Here is a 24,997-nt window from a genome sequence, read left to right as displayed (position 1 = left end):
ATCTATCTATCCAACTAACTAAATAATCAACCAAGTAACCTGTCAACCTGTCAATCAAGTTGCCTGGTTCAGTTTAGTTATCTTATTTTCTTATGTCTCTCCTGTTCGTAACTAACACCTAACTAATCAATCAGCTAATTTATATCTGTAGTTGGTTAGTTTGGTTTAGTTAGGTTACTTTATTTTCTCTTGTTTCTCCCTTTCCTAACTAACATTTATGTGGCTATCTATCCAACTAATCAATCAATCAACCAACCAACTAACTTCTGTCCATTTAGTTGGTTAGTTTAGTTACCTTATTTTCTCAAAAATGTATGGCCCTATCCATCCATCTATCCAACTAACCAGTCAGCTAACTAACTAACTAATCAGTCAACTAGCTTCTATCTGTCCATCTAGTTGGTTAGTTCAGTTTAGTTACCTTATTTTTCCATTTCTCCTGTTGCCTACTAATATCTATATGTGGGTCCATGATGTGATGGGTCTTTTTTTTCTTTTTTTTTTGTCCAAAGGCCTTAATAATAATAAAAAACAAAAAGATGACATCCAAAGTATGTAAGGTAGTTCATCTAGATCTCTTTTATTGAATCCAAAAGGTTTTAATTATATTTTGCGACATATAAAGGTATTTTAAAGATTTTGAAGTGTCAAAAGGTCATTTGGTTTAACCGTCCAAAGGCCAATACAGCCATTTCATATGTGATTTAAAACATCTTAAAATTAATAAGTGTATATATTTTTATTCTGGCATGATTTTATAACATCATTTATCAACATAGTGCAAAATGGTATTAAAATTATGTGCAGAAGTCGTTGCTTTGTTATGAGAAAGAATGTCCGGAAAAATAAATTTCGTTGATGTCATTCGGAGTAACCAATATAAAGGGACCATTTTGGATCAAGTCATGCGGTCAGTATCGTGTGACAGGATGTGACATCATTCAGACACCTGCAAAGGACCACATGGTCATGAAGCAAAGTAACTAACTCTCTCTTAACTATTTGAAAAATGTTCTCTTGCTCATATACATGTCCCGAAACATCAGGTCATTCGGTACAACCGCTATAAAACATGGAAAATGTTGTAATATTTTAAAAACTTGTACTAAATATAAAATGTTTAAATGTCTTTTTGCTTGCTAGCTAGATATCATCCTGTTATTGTTCGAAACCAAAAGTGTCATTTGGTAAACCTAATAAAAAAACACTTCAAAATTAATTATATCTCCACTTATGTTTTTTTACACTTTTAAAATCCTTATTCGTCAATGACTCATGTATACATCCATCTATCCTCCTAACTAACTAATCAATCAACCAACCAACCAACCAACCATCCAACTAACTAACTAAACTCTACAGTACTTGTGCATCTGCTTGGTTTGTTCAGTTTAGTCACCTTATTTTCTCCTGTTCCTTACTAACATCTATGTGGCTACATATCCATCTATCCAACTAATTAATCAATTAACCAACTAACTTGTATCTATCATCTAGTTGGTTAGTTCAATTTAGTTACCTATTTTTATTTTTTACTCTTTTCTCCTGTTCCTTAGTAACATCTGTATGGATATACATCCATCAGTCCTCCTAACTAATCAATCAAGCAACTAACTTCAACCTGTCCATGTAGTTGTTGAGTTCAGTTTAGCCACCTTATTTTCTCCTGTTTTGTAAAGCCACTGTTAGGCTCACAGAGTAGAAAACAAGGGTCTGTAAAGAACATGAGATGTAACTTTGCACCGTGCGCTGTCTGTCACGGCCTCAGCCCACCATATGGCCCCGTGTGTGTGATCCTGCTGTAGTGTGGACTCTGAAAGACCTCTCAAATACCACATGACCCATAAACCTTCAGCTCCCAGAGTGGATCGGTGACAGGGGACGTGTCTAGAGGTGCGTTTGGACTGTTAGACATGCTCTGTTAGAGAAAAAGACGAGCGTGAGAGAGATGCAGAGGTCCCACGGTTCAGGTTACAGCTCTGGCTACAGCAAGAGGTCGAGAGACAGTTACAGAGAGACTCGCACAGTGAGAGGGAGAAGAGGGCTGTCAGGGGAAATTGGCTGCCAGGCTGCTTGATTTGTGTCTCGGCTTGGCTCCTGCCAGCACAATAACCTCCCAGCATTCCTTTCATTCCTCTTCACTTCCAGTGTCCTCACACACGCACACACATACACACGTTTCCATACCTACAGCTGTCGTTGAATTTCACACTGAAAACACAACGGCAGAACGGATGAATTGATTTGCAGATTTACAAGAGAGAGAGAGCAGCTGAATTAAGCTGTCATGTGGAGCTCATCAAAAGGGCTTTATATGGATGACACTTAATTAACTTGAAAGAGAATGTTAATCAAATAGCTTTGACAATATATATTCTATAGTAATAGAATATATATTGTCAGTCAAGTCAAACTCGATTCTTGCGTATACCGTAATGCCCATTTTCACAATCCAATCCGATCCAGTCCTTTCTCATTGAATATCCAGTTTGATTCAGGAGTGCATTTAAAATGGTTGCTAGTGGCACCTAACTGACACCCAATGTAATTGCAAAACCTTCTTTCCATTTCATAGCACTTTTTACAATATACATTGTTCCAATGTAAAAAATTAATTAATAGAAATTAAGTGTGCAGTATTTTATCAACATTCTCCTTTTTATTACTTTAATATTAACAGAGAATATAATACCATTACTTCCAGGGAGTGCGATGAACCCATGGCTCACTCTGCAAGCTCCGCCTCTAGCCTGGACAGTCACGCCCCCTCTGAAAGCAGCCAATCACAGGGAGCTCGGTGGGAGGAGCAGCAGAAAGTCATGGCATTAGAGCACCTTTGTGGGGTGTTCAGAGTTGACCTGGGTCACATGAGGTCACTGCGTCTCTTCTTCAGGTCAGTCGACATCCTATGAGCGTCCAGAATTAATTTTTTGATGTTTTTAGTTACATTTCTTTTTAATATCTTTCCTATACTTTCTGAATGTCTATCACCAAATGTAATAGTCTCTAGCTTTTTTATTGTTATACTTTAGACTGTTGTGTTAAATCTTTTTCGTGAGACTCTGTATTATGAAACACCTCATATTTAATTCACCTCCTTGTATTATATTACTGTTCTCATTTTAAGGAATTTAGTTCGCTATTGCTGCAAGTTGTTATAAATCATTATTCCTTAACCTCAGGCTGATTTTATTCAAGATATTAAAATATTTCTGAGGTGTGAATAAAAATCTAATGTTTCTGTGGTTTATGGAAAATACGCATTAATAGTCCTTTTATGAAGAGGAAATACAATATAACAAATGTTATTACAGACTTAAAATCTGTATAAAAAATGGCAAACAGTAGAGAAATCATCGTAAACATACTCACAGGAAGAGCACGTCCTGGTCCTTTAGTGAACTCGTATCACTGTTCATTTTCCCCTTGATCTCCAGGATGTAGTCTTGTGTCCAGACCAGCCTTGTGAGAGTGCTTGTTTTTCATGCGTGTGTTTCAGCGACGAGGCCTGCACCTGTGGGCAGCTGGTCATCGCCAGCAGAGAGAGCCAGTACAAGATCCTTCACTTCCACCATGCAGGGCTGGATAAACTGGCCGAGGTGTTTCAGCAGTGGAAATGCTGCAGGGAGACACAGCTCAAAGACCAGGTCTGAACAAACACGTATAATCAGCTTTAAACATTATATGAACAACACACACTCTCATTTACAGTACACTAACATTCAGCAGTTCAAATAACTGTTTTCTATCTGAATATGTTGTAAAATGTAATTTATTCCTCTGATGTTTCAGCTCACAATTCTGACTTTTTTTTTCTCAGAATTGCAAGATTTAAACTCGCAATTGCGAGTCATAAAGTCAGAATTGTGATATAAACTCACAATTGCGTCTCATAAATTCTCGCAATTCTGACTTTTTTTAAAAATTGTTTATATCTCGCAATTCTGACTTTATAACTCGCAAATTGCGAGTTATAAAGTCAGAATTGCGAGATATAAACTAGCAATTGTGAGAGAAAAAGTTAGAAATGCTAGATATAAACTCACAATTCTGTCTTTTTATCTCACAATTGCAAGCTTATTTCATGCAATTCTGACTTTACATCATGCAATTCTGACTTTATAACGCAATTGCGAGTTATAAAGTCAGAATTGTGAGATATTAACTAGCAATTGTGAGAGAAAAAGTCAGAATTGCATGATATAAACTCTCAAAGTCTTTATCTCACAATTGCAAGCTTATTTCATGCAATTCTGACTTTATATCAGGCAATTCTGACTTTATAACTCACAATTCTGTTTTTTTATCTCACAAATGCAAGCTTATTTCATGCAGTTCTGACTTTATATCATGCAGTTCTAACTTTATAACTCACAATTCTAACTTTATAACTCACAAAGCTGTCTTTTTATCTCACAATTGCAAGCTTATTTCATGCAATTCTGACTTTATTTCATGCAATTCTGACGTTATAACTCGCAAATTCTGACTTTATATCATGCAATTCTGACTTTATAACTCGCAATTCTAACTTTATAACTCACAAAGCTGTCTTTTTATCTCACAATTGCAAGCTTATTTCATGCAATTCTGACTTTATTTCATGCAATTCTAACTTTATAACTCACAATTCTAACTTTATAACTCACAAAGCTGTCTTTTTATCTCACAAATGCAAGCTTATTTCATGCAGTTCTGACTTTATATCATGCAGTTCTAACTTTATAACTCACAATTCTAACTTTATAACTCACAAAGCTGTCTTTTTATCTCACAATTGCAAGCTTATTTCATGCAATTCTGACTTTATTTCATGCAATTCTGACGTTATAACTCGCAAATTCTGACTTTATATCATGCAATTCTGACTTTATAACTCGCAGTTCTAACTTTATAACTCACAATTCTGTCTTTATCTCACAAATGCAAGCTTATTTCATGGAGTTCTGACTTTATATCAGGCAATTCTGACTTTATAACTCACAATTCTGTCTTTTTATCTCACAAATGCAAGCTTATTTCATGCAGTTCTGACTTTATATCATGCAATTCTGACTTTATATCATGCAATTCTGACTTTATAATTCGCAATTCTGACTTTATAACTCGCTATTCTGACTTTATAATTCCCAATTCTGACTTTATAATTCCCAATTCTGACTTTACATCATGCAATTCTGACTTTATAACGCAATTGCGAGTTATAAAGTCAGAATTGTGAGATATAAACTAGCAATTGCGAGAGAAAAAGTCAGAATTGCATGATTTAAACTCTCAAAGTCTTTATCTCACAATTGCAAGCTCATTTCATGCAATTCTGACTTTATAACTCGCAATTCTAACTTTATAACTCGCAATTCTAACTTTATAACTCACAATTCTGTCTTTTTATCTCACAATTGCAAGCTTATTTCATTCAATTCTGACTTTATAACTCACAATTCTGACTTTATATCATGCAATTCTGACTTTATAACTCGCAATTCTGACTTTAAAACATGCAATTGCGAGTTATAAAGTCAGAATTGCGAGATATAAACTCTGATGCAAAAACTTGAAAATGAGATCCAGGCAGTAGATAAAGTTGATGGAAAATTATTCATTCATTACAATTAAATTTAGCCTCACACGCAAACTTTAATCGATAATGAAAATACTTAATAAAACCAAAAGGTAAAATAACCATCATAAAGTGTTAGTCAATAGTTAATAATAAAATTTAGAGTATTGTATCTAATAGATGAAGATCAAAAAGAGCAATAATTAAGACATTTGCAGATAAGAGACAAGAAGTAGAAGCCAAGGAGAGCAAAGGAGGGGAAAAAAGCTGAATTATCAATGACTCGGTCAGCTTTATACCATGAGCATATAGGGGAATTTACATCAACCACTCAAATTGATGTTTTTGTTCTAAAAGAAAAGGTTAATTTTACCCATTACGTCATCCACTGGTCCAGTGTCAAAAATAGTTATTTTAACCCTTAGGGAATTTTGCAAATCTTACTGTTAAATGTCAGCAAACATTAATTCTGAAAAACATCACTTCTGCAGTACTTGGCAGGCGTCCAGTACCTAACCACAAACGTGTCAGCGTGACCTGTCACACTGAAACACTTTGAAGAACAATTGAACATAACAAGCATACTCTCTTAAATATAAAATAAGAATAACCATAAAGGTACAATCACAAGTGAATACTTGAAAATATGATGTGAATTAATATGTAAAGTAGAAGTACATAAATATAGGAAGTCAAAAGTGAAACCGATAAATCATAAGCCATAAATGATTAAAATAAATATTAATAGAAAGGCATGAATATGAATATTGACCATTTCGGATCCATCAAACTCTCAAAGTCTTTTTATCTCACAATTGCAAGCTTATTTCATGCAATTCTGACTTTATAACTCACAATTGTGACTTAATATCATGTAATTCTGACTTTATAACTCGCAATTCTGACTTTAAAACATGCAATTGCGAGTTATAAAGTCAGAATTGCGAGATATAAACTCTCAAAGTCTTTTTATCTCACAATTGCAAGCTTATTTCATGCAATTCTGACTTTATAACTCACAATTGTGACTTAATATCACTTAATATGAGAAAAAAAAGTCAGAATTGTGAGATATAAACTCGCAATTACGAGGGGAAAAAAGTCAGAATTGTAGATAAAAAGTCACAATTACCTTTTTTATTTTTTATTTCATGGCAGAAACAAGCTTCCATACCAAACACATTTAATTTCTAAAATATGGTGGGAAATCATAATACATTTTCTTATTGGTTTTATAGGTCAGTGTTAGATCATAAATATCATAAATACTGAGATCACTATATTATTAATTAACAATATATTCATAATTAATATTAATAATTATTAATAGCAATATATGCATATTACATATTATTAAGCATGCACAACCCTAGTTATCTGAGCAGAAAAGGAAAGTCTTTTCAGTGATATAGAAACATTTTTTTAATAATGTGAATAAGACTAGGGACATTTATTCAGAAGGTTAATGGGCTCCATTTTGAATTCATGTTGTCTTGAATATAACACATTTAAGGCCAGATTTACTAAACAAGGCTAACAAAAAGCACTGATGGGAGTGGAAAGTTCTGCGTGTGATCTACTGATGACACGCAAATGAAAGAAAACAGACACAGCGGATCATATCCATAATGACCAACGCAATCTACCAAGAGCAGCACAAATTAGCGTCTGGTTTTTAGGTGGTAAATAATGGCGCAAATACCAGTAAATTGACTGGCGTAAACCTTAGTAAATCACCTTGCATGATTCATTTAAATACTCTCCTCCCATAGATTTTCCATCTGAAAAATCCCACCCTCTTCCCACTCCAGGTGTCGGATGAGAAGTCATGCATGCAGTTTTCCATACGTAGACCCACGTTACCGTCTGCCGAGATGCATCCAGAGGAGCGCCTGTATCGGCGGCTGGACGTCAGCTCTTGGCTCCGGCATCTGAACAACAGCGGCCAGGTGGTAGAGGAGTACAAGCTCAGGAAGGTCAGACTGACTGACAGCTGTCAGTCAAATACGAATCAGCATTTCTTGTCTAAGTTGCTCTTTTCAGCTGCGTTAAATTGAATGGCATTATGGCTCTTATTGTCACAATATTTGTCTGAGATGTGCATAGAGGTTCTGTTATGATGTGATTAATTCTGACGGGTGTTAGAAGTGACCTAATGTCTTTGTTCTCTCAGGCGATCTTCTTCGGCGGCATCGATCCATCCATCCGTGGCGAAGTGTGGCCTTTCCTACTGCACTACTACAGCTACGACTCTACCTCTGAGGAACGTGAAGCCTGGAGACTGCAGAAGCGTGTGGAGTACCAGGAGATCCAGCAGAGGAGGTTAGTGGTTAGCCTACACCCTTAAGCTGCGTTTCCACCAGAACAATTTGTCCCAGGAACTTTTATTACCCCAGACCTGTTGCTGTTTGTGTTTCCATCACGGTCTAAAGTACTGTGAAGATTAGGCAAGTGATGTAGGACTGCGTGCGACTTTCCAGTTCCCGCTGGATTTCGTCCTCCGCATATAAACTTGATAAAGCCTGAACCTCGTCATCAGTCCATCAGTCCTATTTTTAAACTCCATTGTTGATTCGAATAGCAAAGAACTCTTACTACATGCACCACAACAGATTTTTTAAAAATGGTGGTTGAAATAAAATGCTGCATGGAGTCAACCAGTCAGCATATTCAGATCCCAAGTCCCACCCCCGAAAGTTCCTGAACTTTGAAAAAGTACTACCTCGAGAGCAGGGACTTTCTGAGGGGAAAATTTTTACCTGGACCTTCATTTAGACCCTGGTCCCTGCGGTCGGAACACACCGAGTCCCACCCCAAAGTACCTAGTTCCTGCGGTGGAAACGTGACTTTAGAAGAAAAGGTTCTATATAGAACTTTAAAGAATTCTGTTTTCCAAACAACATGGTTCCAGTGTGGGTTCCCGGCCTGTGTCTGTTCTCGAACCATTCCGTGCATTTCCACTGCAGAAAAGGGGGGAAAGATAGGTTCAACTCCTAAAAACTAAAAACCTGCTGGTCTCGAATGGAGCTGGGGGCTGGAAAAATGCTTTTGCTGTCTATGGCAGTCTCGTTGAGCAATGTAATGACGTTGCACTTCATTGCTCTTTATATTTAAATCTATAAAACTGTGCGCTCGAGAGAGAGAGAGATTGAATCAGCAGTTTCAGTTTCAATATCTCCAAAAAGGACAGATGAGAGTACTGGGAGTTTATGCGAGAATCGCTCCTGATACTGTGAACAGCAAAACAGACGTGCCGCATTGCCTGCACAAACACTGGGACGTGTACTGTTTGGTTTTAGACTGGTTATAGTCAGGTAAACAACACATAGAATCACGTACATCACCTTTTTTTCCTCAAGTCTGTGCAAACACGCAGCTGTGTTGTGACAGGCTCCAAGTTCACATTGCCGAGAACCATTCTGGTGAAAAAGGGGTATCAGGTGCTTCATATATAGAACCTTTTAGGGGTTTCCATCATGGGATCATTTTATGGATTTAGTTTTAAATCATTTTTTATTTTAATTCAATTTTATGAATCAAGCAGCTTGTGAACATATTTTATCAATAGAAAAAAAATGAAATAACCCATTAAACATTAAAATTGTATGCAATCATTTAAGGCATTTCTATATAGAACTATTTTGAGAATAAAGTGTTCTTTAAAACTGAAGTTCTATATAGAACCCCACTGAACCTTTTTTTTAATAATGCTGATCTAGAAGCCAGTTCGAGAAGTTTTTGACTGAACCTTATGCTTTCCCAGTTAAACTTTTCTTTTCAGCAAATATAATGTGCAAAGACACTGTTAATATTTTATTTTTTTGTATTAGTCATATTCTTATGTATTTTACATCTATTTTACTTTTAAATTGATGTATTTTGCAGATAATTTTTCAACATACAGTGCAAAATGTGTGTTTTGGGTTATCTTCTATGTTCTCTCAGTTCAGGAACGTGCTTTGTCAGAAATGTGCTCTAAATGTTTGTTTTTTTCATAATAATCCACTTCCTTCGGCGCATATTATCAAAAATACAAATAATTGCTACAATATTTTTTTGGGGTGCAAAATACAATTTTTAAAAAAAAATGTCCAAATGTACAAGATTTCATTCATAAATTAACATTTTTAAAATGATTTATAAACTTGTTGTTCATGAATAAATTTAAGTATGTTGTAGATTGTTTTTACAGAGCCCCTAAAGGGATATGGTGATAAAATATGTGATGAGAAATGAGATGGGTTTTGCATTCTCTCACAAATGTTTTGCGTTTGAGGTTTCCGAGGGGGAATGTAAAGGTTTTGCGAGCAGATGCAAAAGCATTGAAATATTTTTCTTTCTCCCATCTTATATTTTTTCCATCACCATGTCCCATTAGGGTCTCCATATGTTTTAGATGTAGTTGAATTCAATTTAAAGTACTGTGAAGATTAGAGCATTGACAGAGTTTTTTTATATATATAGTTTATTTTTATATAGTCATATTTTTTTCCAAAGGTATGTATAAATTAAAATAGTTTCATTGTCATATTTTTGTTTGTTTTCATCAGCAATTTCATTGGCAAGCTTATCATTGAATTTAACTACTATATAATTCTGTTCAAAGTCAAACCCTAAAAACTGTATATAAAAATACAATGCTACACCCAGTTGTTAAATTGCTCACTTTTGTTTGAGTTGGCTGGCTGACATAACTTGTTGTTTACAAAATGTGATATTTCTAGAGTCTGAAACTATGTAAACTGAGCTGTTGTGACCCATCAGGCCAGCTAACCCTGAAGCTTTTCTAGTTAGCTAGATTGTGTTTGGGTTTGTGGTTGGTGAATCATTCCTCAGCCTCAGCATCATTACATGAAATCAGTGTAGCAGTGGCTAAGTACACATTTAAACCACTTGCTTTTGTTTTCAGTCATATCTCTCCTGCAATCAGATGAAAACATTTGGCTAAGCATTATTTGGCTGCAAATAGTCACTTTTGTTATTTCAATCACCAGAATTACTTAAATTGTCAGCATATGTCCTGGCAACAAATGTCCTGTGTTCCTACTTTAACAGAAACTTTACTACATTTATTATATGTTCATACGACAGTGATTATTGCTTACGTGGTCTTATTTATACTGCAAGTTTTTACATCCACTGTGAGTCTCTGAAGGATTTTCTGGCAGCTGTGTTGTGAACCGAGCCATAACCAATCAATAACTGTGTGCAGATGTATGCACTCTGTGGTGTAATGTGTTTCAGTCAGAGGAAATAATTAACTCAATCAATTAAATCATTGTCATGCCATTAATAGAGCGCACTTGTGTTTCAGATTTGAGCATTTTTATTGTTTATTTCTAGCATCACTGCAGTATAAGGGTCGGTGACATGACACTATTTTTTTTCCTTATGGTTTAGTTAAATTTAAAAGGGTTAAAATTTCGAATTACATTTGCAAATTACTTGTATACATTCTCTTTTTTTGAGGACAAAGTCGAAAATGTTTGATTTTAATTCATTTTGAGAGAATATTTGGGGGATGATTGCAAAAATGTCAATGTGGTGTAACTGTAAAAACTGTACCAAATAATTCATCTTGTTTAAAAAAGGTGAAATTCTCAATAAAGAAATTCTCACTAAAATAAAAGTAAATGGAACACCATTGTTCTGGATATTATAATTAATTTGGGGAATCATGTGAGTCAAATCAAATTTCTGAAGTGTCATGGTGGTGTAACCACCTTTCAAGGAGCCATTTTGTCCAAATTGTGCAAGAAGACCATGTGACATGAGTATTTTTTTAAAACATTCCCTCCAAGGCCATGTGCTTACATAGGTGTCCATGATAATGCCTGATTTTAAATTGAAATGTCAAATGGTGTAACCGGTTACACCATTTGACTCCTATTACAAGCCTTTCTGTTATAGGGGCCAATTTAGTCAAATATCCCTAGTTTATGATGCTGATTAAAGATGTAATATAAACTAACCTACTATTTGGAACTATTTTTTTAATTTCACCTTTTTTAAACAAGATCAACTATTTGGTACGAAGTTTTTACAGTTACACCACATTGACATTTTTGCAATCATCCTCCAACTGTTCTCTCAAAATGAATTTAAACAGACTTGGTCCTCAAAAAAGAGAATGTATGCAAGTAATTTGCTAATTTATTTTGAAATTTTAACCCTTTTAAATGTAATTAAACCATATGGACACAAAAAAATTTGCATCACATCATTGACCCATATACATATGATACTATAGCACTTTTAAAAATTATTTCATAGTTTTAATTGACTCATTTCAAAATAAAGAATTGAAAAATACATCGCTAAATCAATTTTAGTTGTCAGTAAATCAAATTTATTTAGTGATTATTTTCAATTTGTGATGTATTTTTAATTTTTTTTTTTGACAAAAATAATTAAAATCATTTGAATATTGTAAAATACATGAAATATTTATATAACAAAAAGATGTCGGAAATGTAAAAATATGTAACTTGTAAAAGTATGTACAGTATTTCAGTGTCCTTATTGAAGCACTAAATTACAGGAATTAATGTGCACTCTTAGTCTCTTGTGATTATTTTTGTTGGTGTTTTAATAATTAATAGGGTAGGTGTGTGTGTGTGTGTGTGTGTGTGTGTGTGTGGTGATGGTAAACTCTCTGTTTACTATCCCCACAAATATAGTAATAGCAGTCATTTTTGACCTTGTGGGGACATTTTTGGTGGAAACCAGCTTATGAATCATACTAAGTGATGTTTTTTGAAAATGTAAAAATGCAGAAAGTTTTCTGTGATGGGTAGGATTAGGGGATAGAATATACAGTTTGAATAGTATAACAATGTCAATGTCAATGGAAAGTCCCCATAAAACATAGAAACCCAATGTGTGTGTGTGTTTGTGTGTGTGAAGTGTGTTGCTGAGCAGTGAGTGCTCTAAACCTCAAGAGGCCAGAGGGGGAGTCAGAGAGCGATGTGGGAATAGTTCACACAAACACAGGTCTCGAAACACTTACGTGAAGTTGCATCAGGTCTGGCATCAATTCCAGCAAAACAAACAGTGTTAATGAAATCCCACCTGCTTGTTATGAGAATGTCTATAGCCAGAGGGACCGCAGTGTTTCAGGACCGGAATGTTTCCACGTCAGACACTGTGCTTCATGTTCTGTTCTGTTCTGTTCTGTTCTTTTACCCCTTTTTTTTCACTGTTGTTTTTTCCTTCCTTTTTTTCTTTTGTTTTCTTCAACTTTCTCTTTTCCTTCTTCTTGTTTTGTTTTTTATTTTTTTATATAAAATTTTTTTAATCTTTTTTTTGTTTTTTAATTTTTTTTCATTTTATTAATTCTTCAGAACTGCCCTATTTATTTACCTGTCGACTTTTTTTGTAGTGGTTGATCACATCCGTTTTCCTCATTCCTTGTACAGGCTGTCCATGAGTCCAGAGGAGCACAGTGAGTTCTGGAGGAAGGTCCAGTTCACTGTTGATAAAGATGTTGTCAGAACTGACCGGAGCAACATGTTCTTCAGAGGAGAGAACAACCCCAATGTAGAAATCATGAGGTTAGAAAATCATATTCATTGACATTAATCCATCTTCCCATAGAAATATTTGTTTACATGGTAAAACTTTACAATAACGTTCCATTTGTTAACATTATTTAACTACATTAGTTAAAGGGTTAGTTCACCCAAAAATGAAAATTCTGTCATTAATTACTCACCCTCATGTTGTTCCACACCCGTAAGACCTTCGTTCTTCTTCAGAACACAAATTAAGATATTTTAGTTGAAATCCGATGGCTCTGTGAGGCCTGCATAGGGAGCAATGACATTTCCTCTCAAGATCCATTAATGTACTAAAAACATATTTAAATCAGTTCATGTGAGTACAGTGGTTCAATATTAACATTATAAAGCGACGAGAATATTTTTGGAGCGCCGAAAAAACAAAATAACGACTTATGGCCGATTTCAAAACACTGCTTCATGAAGCTTCGAAACGTTATGAATCTTTTATGTCGAGTCATGATTCAGATTGCGTGTCAAACCACCAAACTGCTGAAATCACGTGACTTTGGCGCTCCGAACCGCTGATTCGACACAAAAGATTCATAACCCTCCTAAGCTTAAGTGTTTTGAAATCGGCGATCACTAAATAAGTTATCTTGTTTTTTGCCGCACCAAAAATATTGCAATATATTGCATAATAAATAATGTTAATTTCAGTGTACTATGTAATAAATCTGTGGCATTCCATTAATAATATACGTATAATATTAATTGATTCAACAAAAAGTCTGTTTGTTTTACATGATTATTTATTTAAATGATGTTAACTGAAGTTGTATTTTCTATCTCTCTCCCAGACGTATCTTGTTGAACTACGCCGTGTTTAACCCAGATATGGGCTACTGTCAGGGCATGTCAGACCTGGTGGCTCCTCTTCTGACGGAGATCCAGGATGAGAGCGACACATTCTGGTGTTTCGTGGGTCTCATGGAGAACACCATCTTCATCAGTTCCCCTAGAGATGAGGATATGGAGAGGCAGCTGGTGAGGATCTCTCACATACAACTGCCTAGTCAATGGATAATTCACATATTGTTGAGAATTAAGAGTAAATAATATTGTTATTGTTAATATCATTATGTGAATATTTACTTTAATCAATTTTGCATGTTATTTCCTATTATTATATTGCATCATATAGATATCCTCTGGATTCTGATTGGTCAGTACAACATTCTAGAAATATTTAAGTGGTGTGTTTGAGGTTTTAAGCACATTTAATTATGGCAGGGCCAACCAAAGTGCTGCATAAGCAAGTAAAAAATTAGAGTAATAGCAATAAAAAAATATATATAACACAAAATAATCACAAGACAATCATAAATTTACAACAGCTATAAAAGTTAGACATGGCAACAAATAATAAAATCAGTCCCTAAATTTTGATCTCAACAAAACTTGTTAATCTAACTCATAAGCCAATGTAAAACGGTATGTCTTAAGCAAAGATTTCAAAACCTGTATAGAAAAGGAAGGGCAAGCTGTTTCATAACCAAAGTGCTGCCTCTGAAAATGCACTGTTCCCCTTAGGTTTTAAACATGTCTTAGGTACAGACAGCAACAGGGTATTAGATGACTGTAAAGAAGAAGATCAGATGAATACTGTGGTGCCAAACCATTCAAGGACTTATAAACAAACAATAAAGTCTTAAATTGGATTCAATACTCAACAGCGAGCCAATGCAAACAAGCTAATACAGGAGTAATTCTTTCCCTCTTTCTAGCACCCCTTAAAAGCCTGGCCACAGCATTTTGGACCAACTGGAGATGAGAAAGACAAGATTGAGAGACCACTAAATACAATAAATTGCAATAGTTCAATCTTAAGTAAATAAATGCACAAATAATAGCTTCTAAGTCCTTGAATGGAAGGAAAGATTTCATTTTGGCTATCATCCTAAGCTGGAAAAAAAATGCTGATTTAACAACTGACTTAATGTTCAACATTTACCCCCAGTTTCACAGACAAGGCTTAAGCTAGTCCTAGACTAAAATGCATGTTTGAGCTGTTTTAACTGAAAGCAACTTGTACTGACAAATCTTAAAGTATGCTAGTGCCATTGTTTTGTCTCAAGATGCACACCAGTAATGTTTTTATCTAGTGAACGTTTATAAAAGCTACTTAAATGTCCTAATTGAACTGAGGCCTAATCCTGGCGTGTCTCAGCCCTGTCTGTGAAACCGGGCCTTAGAAAGGATATTGGTACATTCAGATGGACCCAAAACTAACACTTCAGGTTTGGAGTTGTTCAACTGAAGAAAATTTGTCACTATCCAGCTTTAACGTCACTTAAACAGTCAAACAACAACTGGAGGAACATGTTCTCATCTGATTTTAGCGGAAGATCAGTTGAGTCATAGGCTGCACTGATCCAAATGAACCAGAATGACACATTTACCCGAATCAAGCGCAAAAGTACGTGTGTTGGTTTTTGTTTTTTGCATGACAATCTGTATATGTGTGTCCAGATGTACCTAAGGGAGCTCTTGCGGTTGATGCTGCCTCGCTTCCACCAGCACCTGACCCGGTTGGGTGAGGATGGGCTTCAGTTGCTGTTTTGCCACCGTTGGGTCCTTCTGTGTTTCAAACGTGAGTTCCCTGATGCTGAAGCCCTGCGAATGTGGGAGGCCTGCTGGGCACACTATCAGGTACAGCACACTGATCTCAAAGAGCTGTTGTTGGGGTTTATTATTTCTAAACATAATATGGAATTAATTAGATATCAGGTTAAATTTAGAGTTTCTGCATGAAATTTTTGTTAAACGTATATGACTTTAAAGGATTAGTTCACCTTTTTTAAATTAAAATTAGCCCAAGCTTTACTCACCCTCAAGCCATCCTAGGTGTATATGACTTTCTTCTTTCTGATGAACACAATTGGAGTTATATTAATAAATATCCTGACGAATCCGAGCTTTATAATGGCAGTGAACAGGGTTCACGAGTATGAGCTGAAGAAAGTGCCTCCCTCCACATCCATTCATCCACTCCACACGGCTCCGGGGGTTAATACGGAAGGCGGTCTGGCAGAAGCTAGATATTTTACTTAATAACTTGTTAATGTGGATATTTTTTACTGTTGCCATAAAAGTCTTTGTATATATAACAGACAGTTTAGGCATAAAAATTCTGATATTTATCCTGATCTATTACTGACAGGACTCAGTAGTACAGATTTTTTTTGCAGGTTAGGCTGTGATTCAGTTTTTCCTTGCCCCCTAACATTTTCACTCACTGACAGTGAAAAATATTCATTTTATGTTGAGCTGTGTATTTTTCTTTATTGTATGAGATATTAAATGGTTATATATTTTTGCAATGTATAATTTATTAAATATATTTAATAATACATGTTAAAATAAATATTAAAGGTGCCGTAGAACGTCTTTTTAAAAGATGTAATATAAGTCTAAGGTGTCCCCTGAATGTGTCTGTGAAGTTTCAGCTCAAAATACCCCATAGATTTTTTTTTTTATTAATTTTTTTAACTGCCTATTTTGGGGCATCATTAAATATGAGCCGATTTAGGCTGCGGCCCCTTTAAATGCTCACGCTCCCCGCCCCCGGGGAGCGTGAGAAACGATGGTAACTTTAACCACATTTAACAGTACATTAGCAACATGCTAAAGACAATTTACAAATATCACTAAAAATATCACGTAATCATGGATCATGTCAGTTATTATCGCTCCATCTGCCATTTTTCGCTATTGTCCTTGCTTGCTTACCTAATCTGTTGATTCAGCTGTGCACATCCAGACATTCTGCCCTTGTCTAATGCTTGAACATGGGCTGGCATATGCAAATATTGGGGGCGTACATATTAATGATCCCGACTGTTACGTAACAGTCTGTGTTATGTTGAGATTCGCCTGTTCTCCGGAGGTCTTTTAAACAAATGAGATTTACACAAGAAGGAGGAAACAATGGTGTTTGAGACTCACTGTATGTCATTTCCATGTACTGAACTTTTATTATTTAACTATGCCAAGATAAATTCAATTTTTAATTCTAGGGCACCTTTAAATATTTATATTTTTTGTGTAAATGTCATGTTTGTTCTTATTTTCTTTTTGCTTTTAGTTTTGGTTATTTATTTTATGTGATGTTTTATGGAAAGCACTTTGGTCAACTTGTGTTGCTTTTAAATGTGCTATACAAATAAACAAACAATATTTTTAAATTGTACTATTTTAAATTGTTTTTAGTTTTTAATCTTCAGTAATAGCTGAAAATTATACATTATTATTATTATTATTATTATTATTATTATTATTATTATTGGTAATTTAAAGACAAAATTAGCAGAATTTGAATGAAAATGTTGAAAGGTTATCCTACGTTAAAAGTTGTGTGTTATGTGGTAATGTTAGTTTTTCTCTTAGGGAAATGGGAACTGAATGTATTTAAATGCAGAAGTTTATTTCTCTCTTTTTTTTTTTTTTATAATTCCTATATTCTTTTCTACTTACTGTAACGATTCAGGGTGGTTTTGGGTGAAAGTTTAAACCAGTGCATGATGTAGAAATGAAGCCATGGAAACCAAGACTAAGTCCTTCCTTAAATGCACTTCCATTGGATATAACGGGGGAACATGCTAATTCTTCCCCTTTAGATAAACGAATGGGTGTCTGTATCATTTTAAGGATCTGCAGAGTGTCTAATGAAGATGAGATGCTAATTATCATGCTTCCACAGAATCCATTTGCATACATTGGCATGGTAATAACGAGGTGATTTTGGGGAGCAAAGTGGTTTGTCTCCTTGTTGCCCCCTCATTTGCATGTCAGCATTTACTGCTTTTTAATTGGCTCATTTGGCCTCCGTGATTGGTCTAGCTTATGCATTCTGTCATTTTATTGGTGGTTTTTGCTCAGTGTTTGGTTCAGGGTATGTAATTCTCGGTTTTCTGCTGCGTTCTCTGACAGACGGACTACTTCCACCTGTTCCTGTGCGTAGCCATCATTGTGCTGTACGGCGATGATGTCACGGAGCAGCAGCTTGCTACAGATCAAATGCTGCTGCACTTCAGTAACCTTTCCATGCACATGAATGGAGAACTGGTGCTGAGGAAGGTATGAGCGCACACACTGACAGAGCTCCTCATGGTTATGTATGCTGTGTCTTTGTGTCATGTAGAGGTGATGCATCTCTCTGCCACTGCATACAAAACATATTTTTCTCACAGCAACAAAAGTTAGTATGCCAAACCAGTTTTGAACATGGTGTCATCTGTGAAGAAGTATTTCTCAAAATCAAAATTGTCCATCTCTTTGTCTTTCTCTCTCATTGTCTCTAATCTTAGGCACGTAGTCTGCTCTATCAGTTCCGCCTTCTTCCCAGAATTCCCTGCAGCTTACACGACCTGTGTAAACTGTGTGGGCCCGGAATGTGGGATAGCCGTTACATCCCCGCCATAGAATGTTCCGGAGAGCATCCCGACTCTCAGAGCTGCCCCTATGGAGGCACCGCCACCCCCGAGAGCCCACCCTTACCCAGCCCCAACCAGCCCAACCAGGGCAAGAGGGGCTCCAAGACACGAGACATTTTCACTTTCCGCAAGCACTCTTGACTCGAGCACGCCTCAGGAATGCCGTTACCCGTAAGGCTTAGCCTCTGAGCTGCCATTCAGAGTGCTGGAATTTCAGGTCTCCATTGTGTTCATCACAGCTGTACTCGACGTCTGGTATGAAACACTGCCTTGTGCATCAATGCATTCTGGGGTACCAATGTTGACGGCCTCTTTTGGAGGTTGAGGAACTTGTGTTTCATCAATAATTCACAAGTACAATTATCACAAACAATAAAGTGTAAGTCTTCATCCATCTTTCATGAAGTCACATCGAGCGGATGGACATCTCAGAATATTTTTTGGCTTTGTTTTTTTTATATATGTTTATGATGTGTATGCATGTGTTAATGTTTTTGTGTGGTATGTTACCGCAGTCGAAGGATTTGTGTTTGTCTTTTTCAGTTTAGTTTGGATTTGATTTATATATTTTTGTTTCTAAAATGTGCAATCCTCAACTATGAATCAAACAGTCATCCAAAAATGAAGTGGGATACTGTTATCAGTGGCTCTCAGAAATCACAGCATTATGTTTTATGATCATCTATGCCTTTCATATCCTCACAATAAATGATACATACTGTAGATGAGAGAAGACAGTTTTCTTCTCATTGAGTCACCTGGTTTGAGAACTTGAAGTCAATGTGAAATCAAAAAAAAAAATTAATCATATTGATACATTATACATATACTGTGCATAATTCATCAAGAAAAGCACCAAAAGTTGATTATGAGCTTGAGCAAATGTGATTAATCTTTTAGTTATTACAACCCAAATTCCAGAAATTTGAATAAAATGAAAACTAAAAGACTTTCAAATCGCATGAGCCAATATTTTATTCACAATAGAACATAAATAAAATAACAAATGTTTAAACTGAGAAGTTTTACAATTTTTTGCACAAAATGAGCTCATTTCAAATTTGATGCCTGCTTCAGGTCTCAAAATAGTTGGGACGGGGGCATGTTTACCATGGTGTAGCATCTCCTCTTCTTTTCAAAACAGTGTGAAGACGTCTGGGCATCGAGGTTATGAATTTCTGGAGTTTTGGTTTTTGAAATTTGGTCCCATTTTTCCTGATATGGGATTCCAGCTGCTGAAGAGTTCGTGGTTGTCTTTGACGTATTTTTTGTTTAATGATGCGTTAAATGTTCTCTATAGTTGAAAGATCTGGACTGCAGGCAGGCCAATTCAGCACCCGGACTCTTCTACGACGAAGCCATGCTGTTGTAATAGCTGCAGTATGACGTTTTGCATTGTCCTGCTGAAATACACAAGTCCTTCCCTGAAATAGACGTGATCTGGAGGGGAGCATATGTTGCTCCAAAACCTTTTATATATCTTTCAGCATTCATAGTGCCTTCCAAAACATGCAAGATGCCCATACCGTATGCACTTATGCACCCCCATACCATCAGAGATGCTGGTTTTTGAACTGAACGCTGATAACACGCTGGAAGGTCTCCCTCCTCTTTAGCCCGGAGGACATGGCGTCTGTGATGATAGAACACTTTTCCACTTTGAAACAGTCCATTTTAAATGAGCCTTGGCCCACAGGACATGATGGCACTTATGGACCATGTTCACATATGGCTTCCTTTTTGCATGATAGAGCTTTAGTTGGCATCTGCAGATGGCACGGCGGATTGTGTTTACCGGCAGTGGTTTCTGGAAGTATTCCTGGGCCCATTTAGTAATGTCATTGACACAATCATGCCGATGAGTGATGCAGTGCCGTCTGAGGGCCTGAAGACCACGGGCATCCAATAAAGGTCTTCAGCCTTGTCCCTTACGCACAGATTTCTCCAGTTTCTCTGAATCTTTTGATGATGCCATGCACTGTAGATGATGAGATTTGCAATTTGACGTTGGGGAACATTGTTTTTAAAGTATTCCACAATCTTTTTACGCTCTCTTTCACAGATTGGAGAGCCTCTGCCCATCTTTACTTCTGAGAGACTCTGCCTCTCTAAGATTTTCCTTTTATAGCTAATCATGTTACATATCAGACCTGATATCAGTTAACTTAATTAGTTGCTAGATGTTCTCCCAGCTGAATCTTTTCAAATTTTTTTTGCTTTTTCAACCATTTGCTGACCCCATGCCAACTTTTTTGAGACCTGTAGAAGGCATCACATTTGAAATGAGCTCATTTAGTGGATAAAAGTGTAACGTTTCTCCGTTTAAACATTTTTTATGTTATCTATGTTCTATTGTGAATGAAATATTGGCTCAAGTGATTTGAAAGTCTTTTAGTTTTCATTTTCAAATTGAAAAAATGTTTCAACATTTCCAGAATTCGGGTTGTACCAATATTTGCTCAAATAAGTCATTAGTACTCAACAATAAGCTGTTTAGTGTTATATGAAGGGGAAAAAATATTTCTGTCTTTCTGAAATGTTTACTTTAGTACTTAAAGGAATATTCTGAGTTCAGTCCAAGTTGAGATCAATCTACAGCATTTGTGGCATCATTTTGATTACCACAAAAAAAATAAAAGTTTGACTCATACCTTGTTTTCTTTAAAACTAGGTGAATAGGGCCAGTTTATGAATGATTTAAAAGCAGAAGTGTTTCGTTACAAATATGGAGAATTTTTTTTTTTTTTCTATAAAGTCATACTATTTATTAAAGTCATATTTTTTGGACCAATCTGATGGACATTCTGTGTTTTGTTGGGAAAACTATTAAATAAAATACACATATTTATTCCCTTGTTAAAAAAAAAAGTGTTATTTGAGCTGTAAAGCTGTTAAAATCATCATATTTACAGTCCATAAGGGTTTATGGCGTTTTATGGAGCATTTTTTTCACACTAAAATCATATTGTCATGGATATCGTTTACATTGTGTGGCTATTTTGAAACGTTTATGAATTGGCCCTATTTACTTTCATTGTAAGTGCCTCGTTGTAACCCTCCTTTATTAAAGTAAAGGAAGAACAAGCATAAATTATTTTTTGTGATAATCAAGTAGGCCTAGCTACTGTCTTTGTTTAACCAGGAATGTAACAAAATTTTAAAATATCATAACTACATTATTAGAATTACCAATTGACCATATTCATCCATTTTATGTACGCCTATATAAGCATAATATACATTTTAAATCTTAAAAATGCAAGTGCATTTGTATGTGTGGTTTTGTTGTGAAATGTTGTTACGTTCTTGTGGTAAACACGCAGCTAAAGCAGGTCGTAATCATCTTCTCCAGAACAGAATGAGCTTAAATCCAAAAACCCAAGAGGGAGTTTGACTTTAATTAGTTTATCTGGTGATGGCGGTTGAATGGTTGAAAGAGAGCGTGGCGCACTCAGAGATTAGACGCCGCGGTTGAATGAGAGTGCGTGAACGTGCCTGGCGTCTTTGCGGTTCCCCAGAGCCTACTTTAAAGGCAGATATCAGCAAATTGCTGTCAAAAGGTAACATTAGTCTCTTTAAGACCAGCTCTGCCTCTCAACATGCAGTCTCTGTCAATGACGGACATTATGGGCTTTCGTCTAGCCATTAGGCGATCGGGCTGCTGCTCTCTCGAGTCCCACTGAGCACTGAGGCACGGCCGAGAGGTCTAAAAAGGGTACTAATGAAATAATTAGAGGATGTGCAAGAGTGTGCTGAGCCACTTTCAATTTATGTTATCTGCCTGCTGCTTTACAGTTATGTTTTTATGCGTCAAAGCTGTTGCTGATTACGCTGTCTAATTCACTGTTGATAGGTCTGCTCACTCATCTCCTGTTTGAGCAACATCAAATGACGCATAGTCTATGAAGGAAATTACTGTTTGTTTGTGAATGAGATTTCTGATCTACAAGGGTGATTCTCTTGAAAGAGATTATATTTCAGCACAGTCTTATTGCAACAACACATTTTTGTGTTTAAAGACAGCATTCAATCAAAATGGACAATTTTTTGTTTTTTATGGACTATTGCAGTATGTTATTTATTATAAATGCTATATCCGTGCATGTCTTTTTTCTATTATTATTCATGTGCCCTTATAATCTTTAATCAAAATAACTTCCCCTCCCTCCCTCTTGTCACCCTTCTCTGATGACGTGTTTACTGGCGAGAGGGCGGGACAACCTGTCACTTACATGACATCACAGCAATAACAAACCACAACCATCCAATCAATTTCCCTGTGGACAAAATCAATTTTCAATTCTTTCTTTTTTGAAGCAATTTTTTACATCACAATTACATCACAACTTCCGTTTCATGCTGACTCTAGCAATTTGTTGATGTTTGTGTTTGTTTGTTGTTGTTTGTCTTTGCAAAAAAGAAAATTATAACAGTCTGTATGATCATGAAAGTCTTCAGTAGGTCTTTTTTATTATTATTGTGGGTTGGTTTGCTGTTTTTGTGTTGCAGTATTTGCAAAACCAGCAAATTATGTCATAACATAATGGCATGAACAAACTTTTTTGATAGAAACATGAACACACACTCAAAAGCAAACACTGAGCCAACTAAAGACCCGGATAATAGGAGCTAATATGTGCATTTAGCCGATGGACTGTTAAAATATACAGGTTGGAAGTTTGGCTTTCATTTCCTTTGTCTTTCCATAATGGATTTCCAAGAATACCTTTTCCATTTCCTGTGAGTGAGCTATTTCAGGAAAGATAAATCTGATAAAAACACGACCCAGGTAGCTTCGTGGAGATATCATAAGCCATTTCACGTCCATCCTTGATTGTATTCCTAGAGGTATCAGGTTGCTTTTATTAAATGAAACCTGTGTACTCGCTCAACATTACAGCTTTAATATTGCATTTGTCATGGATTATCACAAAAAGCTTTTTGGAAAAAATGTCAGACCTTATGAAAGTGGCTTTTAGTGTGTGTGTGCGTGTGCATGTGTGTTTTCCAAACTGACCTACTTTAAGTCTTTGGTTTCCCCATCATGGGTTTCCCTCAGACCTGTCTCTGTGTCTCCTCCACTGTCTTTGAATGGCAGGGCAGGTTGCAGACGAGCCCCCTATGGTGAAACCGCACTGACTGCTGTGTTATTGCCCCTAATTATCAATTATCAGGGCCAGACCGGCCCACCTGCAGCAGGCTGCTGTGCTAATAAACCCGGGTGATTTAGACCAGCCCTGAGGTGACTGACAGCAAGGCTGGATGGGCCTTTCTCTTGGATGTCTTCACCATAAATGTAATCACTGATGCCACCATATATATATATATATATATATATATATATATATATATATATATATATATATATATATATATATATATATATATATATATATATAGTATGTGTGTATATATATATATATATATATATATATATATATATATATATATATATATATATATATATATATATATATATATATAGTATGTGTATATATAAGGGGTGTAACAGTACACAAAACTCACGTAGTATGTGTATATATATATATATATATATATATATATATATATATATATAGTATGTGTATATATAAGGGGTGTAACAGTACACAAAACTCACAGTTCGGTACGGTTTTCTGTATAGCAGGTAGGGAGAAAACTAAACATATTTTTTTTATTATTAAACAGTGGTTTACTGAAAAAATTGTGTTTTTGTCTTTAAATATATTAAATTATAACTAAAAGTTTCTTAAGGAAAAAAAAAAGTTCTCTGCTAATACAATAAACTATGTAGGGAGCCCTTACTTAACATTATGCTACTATAATATTAAAGGTTAACAACTGAGCCCAAACTATTAGCCTAAATTCAATTGCTTTTTATTTTTAGATATAATAATCAACACTCAAATAACAAATTGTTTGCAAATATATAAGCTGCACCTAAGGCAGTTTTTGCAATAACTTCTAAATGTTTTTACTCCAGTTCGTTGTTGAAATATAATCGTTTCTACACAGTGGTTGTCATTTTCATGACAGATTTATATAAACATACATTAAATAATCAAGACATCATTAAAAGGTTAAGTAAAATATAATGATTATATAGGCTAATACAGTGCATAATTAAGCGAAGGAGTTCATTTCTCTAGTAAACTGACAAACTTTGGACACTGAATAGCTTTTCTGAGGTAAATGATACATGACATATTGTTTACAAGCTTTCACTGACGTCTTTCCGCCGTTGAAACTGATTGAGCAATTACAAGAGATATGACCTCAGTAAGTTGTACTGTATCTTTCAACATACCTTCAGATGTTCTTTCATGTTTATTCTGTAACTAGTATTAAAGAGGAAGAGATGATTGTGTTCACTCGCACTGCCGGTTGAACTGAGGCGCCTGTACAGAGATCTGTCACGCCGCATTAAAAGCGTGTAAAAATGG

At 35.6% G+C, this 24,997-nt stretch overlaps 1 protein-coding gene across 1 annotated transcript in view; it reads left to right on the top strand.

The window, feature by feature from the left end:
- Positions 1–19,287, top strand: part of tbc1d16 (TBC1 domain family, member 16) — a 37,565-nt gene extending 18,278 nt beyond the window's left edge. Inside the window, exons 4-12 of the mRNA XM_048183436.1 lie at positions 2,705–2,893; positions 3,500–3,647; positions 7,372–7,536; positions 7,734–7,882; positions 12,979–13,113; positions 13,920–14,106; positions 15,592–15,771; positions 18,052–18,198; positions 18,429–19,287. Coding sequence (XP_048039393.1) covers positions 2,705–2,893; positions 3,500–3,647; positions 7,372–7,536; positions 7,734–7,882; positions 12,979–13,113; positions 13,920–14,106; positions 15,592–15,771; positions 18,052–18,198; positions 18,429–18,695 — 1,567 coding nt within the window. The 3' untranslated portion in view covers positions 18,696–19,287. The remainder of the gene's footprint in view (positions 1–2,704; positions 2,894–3,499; positions 3,648–7,371; positions 7,537–7,733; positions 7,883–12,978; positions 13,114–13,919; positions 14,107–15,591; positions 15,772–18,051; positions 18,199–18,428) is intronic.
- Positions 19,288–24,997: the final 5,710 nt, after the last annotated feature.

This window comes from Megalobrama amblycephala, linkage group LG1 (assembly GCF_018812025.1).
Source record: "Megalobrama amblycephala isolate DHTTF-2021 linkage group LG1, ASM1881202v1, whole genome shotgun sequence".
Taxonomy (NCBI): domain Eukaryota; kingdom Metazoa; phylum Chordata; class Actinopteri; order Cypriniformes; family Xenocyprididae; genus Megalobrama; species Megalobrama amblycephala.
This window is presented reverse-complemented; position numbering and strand designations above follow the sequence as displayed.